The 16,945-nt window shown below is 38.2% G+C and overlaps 1 protein-coding gene across 1 annotated transcript in view; it reads right to left on the bottom strand.

Moving 5' to 3' along the window:
• EPB41L5 (erythrocyte membrane protein band 4.1 like 5) overlaps positions 1-16,945 on the bottom strand; it is a 142,109-nt gene that overhangs the window by 17,994 nt on the left and 107,170 nt on the right. Inside the window, 3 exon segments of the mRNA XM_030325470.1 lie at positions 762-852; positions 5,390-5,454; positions 8,932-9,060. Of these exon segments, the coding sequence (XP_030181330.1) occupies positions 762-852; positions 5,390-5,454; positions 8,932-9,060 (285 nt within the window).

A 16,945-nucleotide genomic window follows, 5' to 3' on the forward strand; every position in this document is an offset into this window, starting at 1 on the left:
AAAAAATCTCAGGTTCCACTTCAATTTCAATGACCAACAATGTCAATATGGCTTTTTAGAATTTTAATGAGCAGAAAGGAAGCTCCTGACTGAAGATATTTTAGGTTGGATTTTTTTTAAACCCAAAAGTCTGAAAAATTATACACCTAAATATTAACTATACATTGTCTTTGGATAGTGGGAATATAGGAGATTCCTAATTTTTTCTCTTTATGAAGGATTTGGCAAATTTCTACAATAAATGCATTTATGTAGTTAAAGAGGTAAACGTTTATTTGCAAGGACAATTTCTTATTTAACTTGCAAATTAAAACACTCAGTGGGCAATGAACTGGGTTTCTCTGATTTCTAGACTGATACAGGTGTGACAAGTGGCTATCAGGAAGGCAGGGGCTGTGACGACCTGGTTATACTGCCAACACAATGATAGGTTGCTGGTGTTTCAATTAATATTTATTTAGTGCCTACTATGTGTCATCTATCATTTGAGACACTAGGGAGGCATAGCCAGCATCAAAAAAACAAAAATACAAAGAGCACCTAAAACAAAAGGCCAACAAATAACAGAGAAACTGAAGAAGCCCTGTGATACTCTTGTGAGAGATCTGACAATAGGATTCTCCCTAGAGAACTGAGGCTCAATACTTTTCTTACAGCTTAAGTTCCGGTATCCATCAGAAATCACCAGATGTCTATGATTATACTGCAGGACTCAACTCAGTATGGTCTTCAGAGAAACCTTCAAAAGTAAGGGTTGTTACCTTAAGAACAGAACCATTTGCTGCAGGTGTGGTATGCATCAGAGCAAGAGAATCTTCAGGAAGGGGCACATTATTCTCATTTAATACAGCACTGGAAGAAAAAGATAAATTCACATCATGGAGCACCTATACAGGCATAGGGAGCATTTTCAAAGAAAGGGCTTCAGGAAGAAGAGTAATGCTTCACGTAGAGGAAGAAGAAATGACAATTTGTGAGGGGCGTGATGGCAGTCAGTGTTGCACTCATATGCCTTTGTGAGACCCTTCCCCATCTACCATGTAACAATTTTCATATCCACATCAGACTCATTCACAGATGGATCAAAATGGCAGACTATTTGCTTCCCTCTTAAATCTTACTGAAGGTTCAGAAAAGATTTATCTTAAAATAAGGCAGATACACCAAAAAGATAAATCAAGTGACTGATTAAAAAAATTTTTTTAATGTTTATTCATTTTTTGAGAGAGAGAGAGAGACAGCACGCATGAGTGGGAGAGGGGCAGAAAGAGAGGGAGACACAGAATCTGAAGCAGGCTCTAGGCTCCGAGCTGTCAGCACAGAACCCGACGTGGGGCTCGAACTCATGAACCACGTGATCATGACCTGAGCTGAAGTCAGACGCTTAACCGACTGAGCCATCCAGGTGCCCCCAAGCGACTGATTTTTAAAAGCTGTTATCAAATACATGGATGGGAAACCTTGGTGGACTAGAAATGAATCAGAATACCTGAGATATGGGAGAACAGTCAGGAAACCAGAGGGAGAAGCCAACACTTAAGGACACAGGCTGCAGACCTCTGCTGCAGAAGGCAGAAGCCACATCTAGAGTGCTCCAGATATTACAACAGGATTAGCCAGGTGACAGGATGCCAGAGAATCTGCTACCCGAAGGCCTGGCAGGAATCACAGTGGTGTCTAATCCCAGATAAGAATAGTGAGAACAGGAGCAGCGTTACAGACGGCTTCAACACCAGGGAGGAAAGGGGGAAATCTAGAGCCAAAGACCGTCATCCACCAGGATAACATATCCAGCAGGAAACCCCAGTCCTTCCTCATGTCACTGAAAAGTGTGCAAACAGGAGCAGTTCCTGTCCAAGCCTACAAGGAGAATGAGAAAAAATGAGAAATAAATCCCAGAGTGAAAAAGTGAAGTGGAAGCTATGACTGTTGCATCCACAACTCTGAGGCAAAAAGAGGCAAGGAAACAAAAAAAGAAGAAATACTTGTGAGAAACAGAGCAGCAATCAAGATGTTTCAATTAACGGATACTAGACATTCAAGAAGATAATGACTTATGATTTTCCAGAACTGAAAAAAGACATAGGTCTTCAGATGGAAAGGCCACCTTGAATACTAACAAAAAAAAAAAAAAACTGTTTTAAACCTATTCTTAGACCATACAGTAATGAAAATGAAGAACTTCAAGAATAAGCAAGCAGTAAAGCCTAAAAAAGAAAAAAATATAACTTTGTGCTTCAGAAAGAAGAAACAGCTCAGAGGAAAAGATTCAATGTAAGAAAAAGTGAGCATTAAAAGGAGTGAAACAACATGTTTTACAATGAATTCTCCCACACCTTCAAGAAAAGATTAGTCATATGTACTTTACACTGCTGCAAAACATGGAAAGAAGAAGATGAAAAGGTTCCGCAGCCATTCTGCTTAGTGTTATGTCATGACCCAGCAAATTCACTCCCATGTAGGTATACACCCTAAAAAAATCCTCACAACATGTGTAAGGAAGAACATGTACAACATTAATTTGGAACAAACCCTGGTCCATTAATAAAAGAATAAACCGTGACTGACTTAGGTAATGGCAGTTACAATGAAGGAACTATGGATAATTTTTTAAAATTCAGATATGTCAAAACAAAACCCACTAAATTATATTCTTTAAATGGGTGAATTGCATATTTGTTTATTTATTTATTTATTTAGAGCATATACACACAGACAAGCGAGGGAGAGAGGGAGGGGGAGAGGAAGAGAGGAAGAGAGGGAGGGAGGGAGAGGGGGAGAGGGAGGGGGAGGGGGAGGAAATCTTAAGCAGGCTCCATGTTCAGCCCAATGCAGGGCTCGATCCCCCAACCCTGGGATCATGACCTGAGCCGAAATCAAGAAGCAGATGCTCAAGTGGCTAAAGCCACCCAGGTGCCCCTTCCCCCACCATAGCATTTGAATTTTATCTCAATAAAGCTGTTACTACAAAAATAAATGATCTGCATAGCCATTTCTCCAAAGTAAAAAAGACATCCAACATCCTCACTGAATCAAAAGTCAAACCACAATGAGACATGCTTCATACTCTCTAGGATGGCTATAATTCTAAAGATGGAGAACAATGAGCACTGGAAAGAATGTGGAGAAACTGGTACCCATATACACTGTTGGTGGGAACAGAAAATGTCGCTATTTTGGAAGACAGTTTGGCAGTTCCTCAAAAGTTGAACCTAAGAGTTACCAAATGACTCAGCAATAACCCTCCTGGGTATATATTAATAGAACTGAAAGCATGTCTACAAAAATTATTTTTTGTTGTTGTTTATTTATTTTGAGAGAGAGAGAGAGAGAGTGCACACAAGCAGGGGAGGGACAGTGAGAAAGGGACAGAGAAAATCTCAAGCAGCCTCCACTCTGTTAGTGTGAAGCCTGATGCAGGGCTCGAACTCATGAACTGTGAGATCATGACCTGAGCCCAAATCAAGAGCCAGACACTTAACCAACTGAACCACCCAGACACCCCCAAAATTCTCTTATGTGAATGTTCACGGCAGCTTTATTCATAATTGTCAAAAAGTGGGAACACAAGTGTCCATCAATTGATACATGGATAAACAAAATGTGGTCTATCTACAAAGTGGAATATTATTCAGCCCCGAAGAGGAGTGAAGTACCAATACATGATACACTACAGATGAACCTTCAAAACATTCTGTTAATTGAAAGAAACCAGACACAAAGGCCACATATTGTGTGATTCCTTTACATGAACTGTCCAGAGTAAGCAAATCCAGTATGTGGAGAGACTGCAATGGGTATGGTGTTGCTCTTAGAGGTGATGACCACGTTATGGAATTAGATTACTGGTAATGGTGCAAAACTTTGTCAACATACTAAAAAGCACTGAATTGTATACTTACAAAGGGAAAACGTTATGGTATGGAAATTACAACTCAATAAAAAAAGATAAGGAAAAACAGTCTATACCTACTACAGCAAAATGTGAAGATAGTACAAAGCTTGACATTTGGTACACAGACAATATATAATCTCTACAGTTTTCTAGAACCTTGAAATATTAAAAGGAGATACAGTAATTTTTCAAAGTGTGGTATGGCATGGGGGAAAAAAAGATTAGAGATAAGATTAACAAAAAAGGAAAAGGTCCCGAAATAGACCCAAGCATAAACAGGAACTTAAACACATCTTAAAGGATACATTTCAAATCCTAGGGGGAAATTCAAAATATCAGCAGCCATTTAGAAAAACAAATCTAGAAGTTGGGAGTACATTCTAGGGTGTTTCCAGCAGTAAGAGTTCAATGCAACTGGGCAGTCCTATCCCCATTACTTTCCTATTGGAAAAAAAAAAATTTTTTTTAAATGAAGTTCTAAAAGACTCTAAATAACAACAGTATTTAAAGTGTTGTGGGCCAGGGGTGGCTGGGTGGCTCAGTCAGTTAAGTGTCCAACTCTTGATTTCGACTCAGGTCATAATCTCACATTTCAGATCAAGTCCCATGTCAGGCTCGGTGCTGCCTTGGGATTCTCTCTCTCTCCGTCTTTTTCTGCCTCTCCCTGGCTTGCAATCGCACACGTTCTCTCTCTCAAAATAAATAAACTTTAAAAAAAAATTTAAAAATTAAATGTCGTGGGCCAAATGATTTACTGAAGTTAATTAAAAAGTTAAATTGTAATTCTAGTTTTACCCTGATCACCAATTAGTATGTTTGTTGAATACTAACTACACAATACAAAGCATGCTATATGCTTTAGGGCTATGTTGGTTACAGTACCTGGAACTGAATAAGATTAATCAGGAAACTGCTCACTGAATACATTTTGAATAATGGGAAAAGAAATAGCACTCATTCATTCAACAATGTTTAGCACCAACTAAGCACAAAACACTGGATACACAGTGATGAACAAAACAAATTGGCACAGAGCAGGGGATAAAAGCCTAGCAAAACAAATAAATGGCCTAATACTCATTAAAGGAAAGAGACACAGAAGGGACTTAAAACAGCAAAGAAATTTATGTGAATAATGTAAGAGCCCATAGTAGAAAGTTTGTAAGAACAAAGCCACTGTGATAATAGGATGGCACTGAAGTTAAGAGAAATAATATACATTCCTCACCATGCAGATTAAAAATATCTTTAAAGGGTCGCTTTTGATCTGCAGTAGAAGGATGAGAATGTAGAGACTAATTAGAATTATCTCTAGATAATCTAAAACTAGGAAGTAAACAGCTATGTAATGGATACAAGAGTGAATTCAAGCTATCTTTCAAATAGATATCCTGAAATTATTTGGGGATACACTGAAGAACAGGAAAAAAGAGCAAAAAAGCAAAGTTAAGAGGAAAAGAACATCAAATTAATTCAGTCTAACCCAAACTGTACCTGTTTGTGGCAGCATCCTGAGCATGTGCGTTTTTATGACTTAATAAGCTATCTTCTCTTGTAACCTGAGAAAATGAAGAAAAAAAAAGTAAATCTTTGTAAGGATACTAAAGTAATAAGGAATTTACACATCTTTCCAGTAAAAACAGAAATATCACTTTGCTTCAGTTCCAGAGGTAATCATACCTTACATATGGAAATACCAGTACCTCACCTAGTGCAGTCTCATCCATACCCAAATTAATAATCCACACTTCTACTTCAATAGTACACAAATTTACGCCCTTTACTAGACAGCTCTCATGGTGTGTTAGTCAATATATACAGAATCCCAAAAGATTCAATGTCAGAATTTTTTGAATTTACCTGATAAAAAGAAGAGACAGATACTAAGCTGCGTATTTGGCTTTTTATTTTTCCCTGAACACAAAAGGTATGTTAGGAGGAAATTCTAAAATATTTTTCTGAAGGGATCAGTTTTTTCTCTTAACTTGATTGAGGTATCATTTACATAGAGTAAAAAGCACATTGTTAACTTTTTTTTATTTTTTTAAATTTACATCCAAATTAGTTAGCATATAGTGCAACAATGATTTCAGGAGTAGATTCCTTACTGCCCCTGACCCATTTAGCCCATCCCCCTCCCACAGCCCCTCCCATAACCCTCATGTCTCGGGTCCATGAAATACAGCCAGACCAACACTAAACCATCCTACACACTAGAAAACTGATTGGAGCACACATTTTTAATGTGTGGTTTGATGAATTTTGAAAAATATATACAGGTGCATAACCAACACCACAATCAACATGTGCAACACTGTCACTACCCCCACAGCGTTCCCTTGAGGCTTCCAATGCAACCCCATCAAAAACCCTGACACACGGCAAACAATGAGCTGTATGTCCTACAGTTTTATACGCATGGAATCATAATGCCTATCATTTTAGTGTCTATCTCTTTAGAATAGCATGATGTTTTTGAGATTCACCCATGATGCTCATGTATCACCAATTCATTCCTTTTTATGTGCTGAGTAGCATTCCACTGTATGAATATACCACAATTTGTTTACCTGTTTACCTGCTGGTGGACATTTGGGTTTTTCCTAGTTTTTAGCGACTTCAAATAATGCTAAGAACATTCATGTACTAATAACCTGTATGAACCTACGTTTTCATTTCTCTGGGGTACATACCTCAGAGTGGATCTGCGGGGTCATGTAGGAAGTGTGTATTTAATACATTGTCAAACGCTTCCTAAAGTGCTTGTAACGTTTTATATTCTTACCAGCAATGTGCACTGCAGGAGTGCCATCACTGCTAACACAGGGATGGTCAGTTTTTAATACTGGCCATTTCAGTGAATGTGTTTTTCAGCACGCATGTGATGCTAGCTGTAGACTTTTTTCATTGACACCCTTTATCAGGCTGAACAAGCTCCATTCTATTTCTAGTTTGCTGTGAGCATTTACCATGAATGGGTGTTGATTTCTGTGAAATGCCTTTTCCATATGAATTGAGACAATTTTCTTTACTTTTTAATATGGTCAACTACAGTGGTTTTTAAATTATAAACCGACTTTTTTCCTGAGATAAACCCTACTTGGTCTATTTTGTTAAGGATTTTTGAGTCTATGCACAAGAAGGGTATTAGTCTATAGTTTCTTTTCATATGAAATCTTTTGCTGGTTTTGGTATACCAGGGTAATACTAGTATCATTAAATGAGTTGGGAAGTGCTTCCTCCTCTTCTATTTTCTGACAGAGTTTGTATGGAACAATTATTTCTTCAGTAGATTTCCAAAATGAAGGCATCTGGCCCTGGATTTTTCTGCATGGGGAAGTTTTTAACTATGAAATAAAATCTTTTTATTTTAGGGCTATTGAATTTATTTTTCTCTTCTTCAAGTCAAGAAAATTCCCAAAGTGGAAATATTATGTAAGGTAACAACAGTAACACCTACCGCCACTGCTAATACAACACGTAGCTTCAATACTTAATCAAATGCTGTTTATGTGCCAGGCACTCACCATTCCATGTCCTTTACATTTACTGTCCTTGTAACCCACCTTAAGGTAGGTACTACCATTATCTTTTCTTAAACACGATTGAACTGAGGCTTAGAGAAACTAACTTGCCAAATCACAACACTAGTATGTGGTAGACTAGAAAGGGATTCAACTCAAGTTGTCTGATTCCAGAGCCTGTATCATCATATTTCATATTTACTTTTATATACAAATATCATGCTTATGTTTACACTAGGGGGAGAGGATAAATAACCAAAGCATGAACAATATTCCTCAAATCTTCTCAGTTCTGTTCAAGGCTTGTGCCTAGGGACAGGATGGGTAAAGTGCATCTTCTCAACAAGATATTTTGAAATCCTAGTTGGTAACATGACTTGGTGAGACGGGCTGCTGTCCTGATTTTAGTATGGAGGGTTAAGTCTGAAAGTTAGGGAGCACCAAGGGAAAGCAGACTCTGACAGCATGAATGCCATAAACTTCATGGGGGCTGGTCCTTGAAGGCCTTGAAGGCTGTGAAGGGCATGGCATCCTTCACAGTGTCACAGCCAACTCCTTCACCTTGCAACTGTCACTACTGTGACATGCAACTTTACCAAACTGAAGTCAGATGGGTGGTGGGAAGTAGCAGACTGCTAAAGACCTGAAACCACAGACTTAGTATTGACAGGAATCTAAAAATCATTAGATTTTCTGGCTATAAAAATGGCAAAGATTAGGGACTCACTTCCACAAGAATTTGGAAGGGTTTCCTCCATCCAAAGGAAAGGAAGCAAAAATAATATAAAAACAGGGAGGGGGACAAAACATAAGAGACTCATAAATATGGAGAACAAACTGAGGGTTACTGGAGGAGTTGTGGGAGGGATGGGCTAAATGGGTCAGGGGCACTAAGGAATCTACTCCTGAAAACACTGTAGCACTATATGCTAATTTGGATGTAAATTATAAAAAAAAATTAAAATTAAAGGGAAAAAAGTTTTTTTTTTTAATTTTTAAAAATTTATTTATTTATTTTGAGAGAGAGAGAGCAAGTGGGGAGGGGCAGGGAGAGGGAGAGAGGGAGAGAGGGAGAGAGAGAGAGAGGGAGAAAGAGAGAATTCCACGCAGTAGGCTCTGAGCTGACAGCACAGAGCCTGATGTGGGCTCGAACTCACAAATCGTGAGATCATGACCTGAGCTGAAATCAAGAGTCAGATGCTTAATCGACTGAGCCACCCAGGTGCCCCTAACAAAAATTAAAAAAAAAAAAAAAAAAGTTCTTATACTCTAGAGGGTCTTTACTCTCAACTTTTTATCCCATGACTGCCTCCTCTTAAACTAGCTTAGACTTAGACTTGGGAAGGCATTCTGCCATCCTGAGCCTGTTTCTGGGAACTACTCGCTATCTGCAATCACTAGCTAGGTCACCCTTATTTAACACTCATGTACTTTATGTGTCTTCAGGGTTCTCAGCTGTAAGTCTCATTTATTTCTGCTTCATCAGGACTCTCCCCATTAAAGGCAGCTTACCTTATGCACTGCTTCTACTTGAGCCTTCAAAATGTTACTCTTCAAGTCAGGAGGAACTCTCCTGGCATTCAATCCTGGGCTCTCAATGGCATTATTAAGACATTTCTCAGTCAACTTCACCACCTCCTCCTAGATATTAAAAATACAGTGTAAGCAACTCTGGCGGGCTATAGTTATACAGAAATAGGAAAGGGGCTGATGAAAGTTCATATTCAGACAACCAGGATATCACGTGTCTTAAGCCTTCCTATCCTATTCCAGGAATAGTCCCCTCCCACCATAAGCAGTTTCAAACTAAGGACTCAATAGTCACAAACATGAAATACAAATTGGTAGAGATCTCTAGAAATCATCCAGCCCAACTTCCTGCCTTAAAGCTACTGAAGACTGACTACATCATCCAGGACAGATGCCCTGAGGTTAAAATCACACATGGAGAACATGTTGCCATTTGCTGTAATTAACGTCAACCGGATTTTAGGTTAGGCCCCTACACAGGCTAATCCTGTATTCTGGAGCTGTCATCAGGCAGATGATTTGCTTGGATTATGTTATATAGCCACAGTCACTCTCAGGTACAGACTTATGAAAATGACAGAATAAGGCACAAGTCCAGTCAGTGAAGATCTTAATGAAAACATTATAAACAAACCATTATGAAAAGAAATAAATGGAAGGAAGCAAATTAAGAAAGTTTAAATTATCTGTACTACAACTGATACCTTAAAATGAATGACTACAACAACAATTATCGTTATTATTACGTGCTTGCTATTTAAGGCTGATCTAAACAACAGACTGACTCTAAACATTTTCTTAGTCTCACACACAGCTTCTGTTCTCTAAAACAGGCTAGCTGCCATGTATGGGATTATATACTACACCATTCTTTCAGATTTGAAAAGATTTAATTAATGTGCTTATTCTGATTTGGTGTTTCTCAGTGTGGTTCCACACATCTGCCTCCAGGTGGGCCCCTAAAATCTGAATGTTTAACAAGCTCCTCTATGTGATTCTAACACACATATAAGTCTGAGAATCACTATTCTGGACTAACTCTATGTCTGTAACTGCTTAGTGTTTGGAATGATTCCTATTATTGCAGGAAGTTCCTTACATCCTTCTTCAATCATGACTAGTTCACACTGTATGATCCAGGAATCCCACTTCTGGGTATATATCCAAAGGAAACAAAATCACTATCTTGAGTAGGTAGCTCCCTCCTGGGTTCACTATAATATTATGCATAGTAGCCAGAGATGGAAACAACCTAAGCATCCATCGACGGATGAATGGAGTAAAAATGTGGTGAGTGTATGTACATATATGAAATATTATTTACGTTTAAAAACAAGGAAGTCTTAGCATAGCCAACATAGCCAATATACTGTAGTAACTTTGTATGGTGACAGATAGTAACTACACTTATAGTGAAGCATTTTATAATGCTTGTAATTGTAGAATCATTATGTTATACATTTGAAACTAATATAAAACTGCATGTCAACTATACTTCAGTTTTAAAAAAGAAGGAAATCTTGCCATTTGCAACAACATGCATTATGCTAAGTGAAACAAGTCAGAGAATGACAAATATTGCATGGTATTACTTATATGTGGACTCTAAACAAACAAAAATCCAACTCAGAAACAGAGTAGAATGGTGGTTGCCAGGGGCTTGAGGGTAGGAAAATAGGTAAAGCTTGGGTAAAAAGGTACAAACTTTCAGTATAAAATGAATTAAATTCTGAGAATCTAATGTATAGCATGGTGACTATAGCTAATTATACTGTTCTGAATACTTGAAATTTGCTAATTAAGCACTGTCACCAAAACCCAAAACAAAACAAAAAGGTAAATACGTGAGGTGATGGATATATTTATTAATTCAGTTGTAGACATCATTTCACAATGTATATGTATATAAAATCATCACATTGTATTCCTTAAATATAATACAAATTCATTGTCAATTATATCCTAATAGTAGGGAAAAATCACGGCTAATCCAAAATAGTTTGACATTTTCTTTTCAGAGTCGATTATGTTGCAGACTTGAGATTACTTGGTAATTATTGAAATTTGCAAGTTAAGGATTCTCAAAGCAACCTGCCTATATTACAAACAAAGACAAAGAATGCAACACATATCTCACAAGTAAAAATATAAACTGTCACCATCTCCCAATTTTTTGCAAAAGTATAAAGGCTTTAAAATTGCCTATACTTCTACCTATCACTTCCTTCCCAGGAAAATAATCAGATGATTGAAGGTATTTATTTATAAGGCTGTTTGTCACAGCACTGATTATGACAGTGAAAGTTAGCAATAATCTAAATGTCCAACAGGGAACTGAGTAAACACAATGGTGACATGGCATGCAATTTAACTACTGTCTGTAATAGGTCATTGATAAAGAAAGATGTTTACAAATCGATTAGTTTTAAAAAGCAATTGTCCCTGCACTTTTATTTTAAAAAAATACATCACATTTAAATGTTTGGAAATTATTTATCTTAAAAAAAACGTTAACTGTAGTTATCTCTTAGCAGTGAAATAACGGAAGATTTAAAATTTCCTGCTTTAAAAATCTGTATCTTCTATAATTATGATGTATGAGAACATTAAAAAATTACTGATATACAGTTGAGTGTAACAGCTTTAAAAACACTTTCACTTTCTTTTATTATAGTAACATATTCCAGTGGCAGCCAGTTACTATGCCACTGATAGTCCACCTTGGAAGGCCACCAAGAAAAGCTCTCCACTCTCCCCCTATTGCCTAAAAGCAGAACATAAACTTACAAAAGTATCCCTCCTCCCCACTCCACCAAGAAGGACAAAGATTAATCCCTGGGGACTTCAGACCCTTCTCAATGAAAAGCAAGGAATCAAATCTGCGTAACAACCTTACTCTTATTTATCAGACTTTTCCTTATAACTTTCTCATAACTGGCTTCCCCTACATCTTTCAACTCTAGCTGAAGGTGGTATTCAAGCAGGATCCTAAGCTGTCTCTGAGAGTTATTCATTTTTCCCTGGGTTAGGAAACTTGTTTTTCTCTTGTTACTCGGTCTTTTGTCACAGAGGTCTCAGCCAAGAACTCAAGAGGGTACAGGGAAAATTATTTACCAATTATTGCCAAGCAGGAAATATTTGCCTTTGCATTCATAAAAAGTATAATTTCTACTTACTAATTACATGATATGTAACAGCTCACTGATTTCTGGAGAAGTATGGCCGTTGCACAGCTAATGTCTGAAGACTGCCTCCATTTCCAAAGGGAAGTTAGACTTATTCACATACCTTCTGTGTCCACTGCCCTGTGTCCAGGGCAGATGTAAAGAAAGTTAACTACTTGTAATCTGAGGGTTGATGGGGACGGGGGTTGGGAAGGTGGAAAAAATGTGAGATGGCCAGAAGGTACTTGCTGGGATGAGCAGTGGCTGTTGTATGTAAGTGATGAATTGTGGGAATCTACTCCTGAAGCTAAGACTACAATGTATACACTATATGTTAGCTAATGGGACAACAGATTTAGTGAAAAGAAGAAGAAAAGAAAAGAAAAGAAAAGAAAAGAAAAGAAAAGAAAAGAAAAGAAAAGAAAAGAAAAAGAAAAGAAAGAGAAAGAAGAAGAAAGAAAGAGAAAGAAAGGTAGGTAGGTAGGTAATGACTTGCAGAAGCAAGTGAAATGGTGTTACTTATGTCAAGGATAAAAATGGAGATGATCAACATACGTACATGAAGGAATCTGACAAGAATTTACAGTTCTAAAAAAAAAAAAGAATTTACAGTCCTTCTCAGAAAATCAGCAGAGAAGGGGTGCCTGGGTGGCGCAGTCGGTTAAGCGTCCGACTTCAGCCAGTCACGATCTCGCGGTCCGTGAGTTTGAGCCCCGCGTCGGGCTCTGGGCTGATGGCTCAGAGCCTGGAGCCTGCTTCTGATTCTGTGTCTCCCTCTCTCTCTGCCCCTCCCCCGTTCATGCTCTGTCTCTCTATGTCCCCAAAAAAATAAATAAACGTTGAAAAAAAAAATTAAAAAAAAAAAAAGAAATCAGCAGAGAAAACCAGACAACTTCTAAATGCCAAGCTAGTTCACACCATCTCTGGACTTCCCTGTTCCCCTGAGTCAGCTATCCTGATCCAAATAAAACAGGACCAGTAAGCAGTCAATCAGCTGGGAGGAAAAAAAAAACAAAACTTCTATATTTATCCCATAACAATTCGTCTGCATGAGCAACTCAGGACTCATTGCTCCTGCAGCCGTCAGGTCCCTGGCTTGCAGACTGAAACCTTAAAATAAACTCATTTTTCTGTTTTGTTTTATTCTGTGTGCCAAGTTTGGCTTTTGAGATAGTTCTTGGTTATACCTTTTTAAAGTCTGGATACAAGCAAATCAAAAGGGTAAAAATGCCAGATTATTCCAAATCATATATGGTGGCAACCTGTTGCAGATTAAATTCGTACCTATCAAGAGAAGAGGTCAGCAAAGTATAACTCACAGGTCAAATCTAGCCCACCACCTGCTTTTGTAAATAAAATTTACTGGAACACAGCCATGCTCATTCCTATGTGGTTGCTTTTGTGCTGCAATGCCAGAGTAGTTGTAACAGAGACAGTATGGTTGGCAAGACTAAAATACTTACTATCTGACCCTTCATGGAAATAGCCCACCAATTCCTAGTCAATAGAATACAGCTGTCATGCCTACTTTTAATTCTTTTCCCCAAAAAAGACCAGTTGCTAAAGGCCATGCATGTCTTTTTTTTTTTTTCTGATACTTTTCTTTTCTTTCAATTTTTTTTTTTTTTTATAATTTACATCCAAATTAGTTAGCATACAGTGCAACAGTGGTTTCAGGAGGGGATTCCTTAGTGCCCCTTACCATTTACCCCATCCTCCCTCCCACAACCCCTCCAATACCCCTCAGTTTGCTCTCCATGGGCCATGCATGTCTTAATTAGGCCACCTTTCCTCACTAATAAATGCAGTTTAACTTTTGTTACTTTAAGCATTTTTTTGGAAGATTTTATTTTTAAGTAATCTCTACACCTGACATGGGGCTCGAATTCACAACTCTGAGATCAAGAGTTGCACACTCCACCAACTGAGCCAGACAGGCACCCCTTTTTAAGCACTTTTTTTGCTGACTGAAGAACAAGAAAAAAATGATTTCTAAAATGAAATCTGGAGATAAAGAAAATCTTGGAACTGCCTCAGGTAATTAAGAGGAGGAAAGTAACTTGAAAAATCTATAGATCTTGATCCAGCATAAGCCCTAAAGGACTCCAAACACATAGGTCAAGCACAGAAACTGAATAAATTTCTAAAAAGAGGAGGTACAAAAAGAGGGAAGAACCCCAACAATGACACTTAATCACAGCATCTCAAGGTTGGAACAGAATGATCAGTTCCTCCAACCACCAAAAGAGCCCATAATGTGGTTAATTTATCTTTGCCTGAGGAACTTCCCACATTGAAGAACGTGCTGCTTTCTTGGGAAATTACTGTTAGGAAATGATTCCTTCCTTCCTTCCTTCCTTCCTTCCTTCCTTCCTCCCTCCCTCCCTCCCTCCCTCCCTTCCTTCCTTCCTTCCTTCCTTCCTTCCCCCCTTTCTCTCTCCCTCTCTCTTTCTTTCCCTTCCTCCTTTCTTTTCTGTTAGAGATTTTATTTTAAGTAATTTCTACATCCAATGTGGGGGCTTGAACTCACAACCCCAAGATCAAGAGTCACACACCCCACTGAATGAGCCAACCAGGTACCCCAGAAAATGTTTCTCATATCAAGGTGACACCTGCACACCTCTTACATACTCGCTGACCTCAACTCTTCTCGGAGGCTATTAAAAACAGGTTACACTAATGCCTCTTTCACATTAATACCATCTTCAGATATCTAAAATGCCCTTCCTGGGGCACCTGATTGGTTCAGTCGGTTAAAGCGTCCAACTTCAGCTCAGGTCATGATCCCGGTTTGTGAGTTCAAGCCTTGCATCAGGCTCTGTGCTGACAGCTCACAGCCTGAAGCCTGCTTCGGATCCTGTGTCTCCCTCTTCTCTGTCCCCTGCTTGCACTCTGTCTCTGTCTCTCACAATAAACATTAAAAAAATTAAAAAATAAATTTTTTTAATGTTATTTATTGTTGAGAGACAGAGAGAGGCAGAGTGCATATGGGGGAGGAATGCAGAGGGCAGAGAGAGAGGGAGACATAGAATCTGAAGCAGGTTCCAGGCCTCTGAGCTGTCAGCACAGAGCCCGACATGGGGCTCCAACTCACAAATCTAGAGACTCATGACGTGAGACAGAAGTCAGATGCTCAACCGACTGAGCCTCCCAGGCGCCCCTGTCAAAAAAATTTTTTTAAATAAAATGCTATTTCCTGAGACTACTGATCCTTAGTTGTAACTTAGCTCTAAGAGCTTTCACCATTTAGTTCCTTCCCTTCTCAAACTGCTTTAGTTTCCTAAATCAGTTTTGCAAGAGTGCTACCCAGAAATGACTATAGATAATACTATGTTTGGACCTCCCTTTTTTAAACACTTTTGGTTAATAATGTTCTGCCAGTCACACTTCAAACCACATTACATATTCCTAAAACACTTTTTTACACATGCTTGTGTTATATTCTACCTCTCTATCCTAATCCTGTATTTTCAGATTATAAACATATATTCTTATATATAGTGCATCATTCCAGCCTGTCAGTCTTCATGGATCCTGATATTGCCTTCCACAAACTGTATTCTTAGCTGTTTCTTTCATCTTATTAGTTTATCTTACAGAAAGTAAACAATAAACACGTTTGTAGTACTGAATCAACAGTGTATCAGGGTGTCAAGGGACTGCATCAATCCTGGGAATGTAGGCCTCCATGGCATGAGGTCCCTCTAAATGGGTTCTCAAGACATGAGTTTGAAGTCAACTCTGCTGCCAGTAGTGCTAGTCTGAGCCTAACATTCTGTCACTGCTTACAGCTTCTCAGTTCCACAATTCTTAGAAGCTAATCATCCAAATTGGTAACTTTGCTTTACCATAATGTATTTTATTTACAGGTTTTCATTCTAAGATTACTTTAATTAGTAAAGCTTTTATCAGATTAATTTGCATTCCCTAAGAAAACATGATCTACTGATGATAAAGGTAGAGAAATCAGACTGGATTAAAAATGTATCATATATATAAACAGGAATCAACTGTGTATACAGCACTCTAGTTATAAAGAGGTCTCTTATTTTTTTTTAATACAACACTGAGTTCTTTCTTGTTATCCTGCCTGGCATCGATTAATCTCACTAAATATTAGCTATCATTTTTTCTAGCTATGTGAACCCCAGAATGTTCCTTTAACGGCAGCCACTGTCCTTTACCTAACCTACTCTTACACTCCCTTTCCTATCCTGAAACCACACTCCTGTTTCGTTCTTCAAGTCTTCAAGATTAATTTAACAGATTCTCTGCTTTGGAGGCTCAGTGATATTATAATAAGACATGCAGGGAATTTACAAAAGAAACCATTGCTATTCAGTGGATTTGCATGAACTCCCTTCCAGTGTAACAATCATTCCTCTTCTCCCACCCTATGCCCAGCAAGGTTCATCATTCTCCTTCAGGTTCATTCTAGTCCTTCATTAAATTCTTCTCAAATTAATTGCTAACCATCTAAAGCTTTCATCTAGAGCTTTCAATTAACCCTCTGTCTCTGACCCTGCATTCCCCTACCTATAGAGATAGTAAAAACAACGGACGATATGAAAGCAAACAGATCAATATATTGAAAAATACTGAGGGGTCAAGAAAATGAAAGCCTTTCTGGAATTTAATCAGCTTGTAAAAGACATTCCTAAGCAAAAACAGAAAAAAGGAAAAAAGAAAACCAAGTTGGATTCAAAAAGATAGCTTGAACAATGACAGAAAGAAGAAAATCACTCTCTCTGTTATACTGGTCTCTGAAGAATTCCAGCTAGTTATCCAAGGATGAAAGAACCTACAAATCAGCTGGTCCCTTTTCCTCTTTA

This window comes from Lynx canadensis, chromosome C1 (genome assembly GCF_007474595.2).
Source record: "Lynx canadensis isolate LIC74 chromosome C1, mLynCan4.pri.v2, whole genome shotgun sequence".
In the NCBI taxonomy this organism is placed as follows: Eukaryota; Metazoa; Chordata; class Mammalia; order Carnivora; family Felidae; genus Lynx; species Lynx canadensis.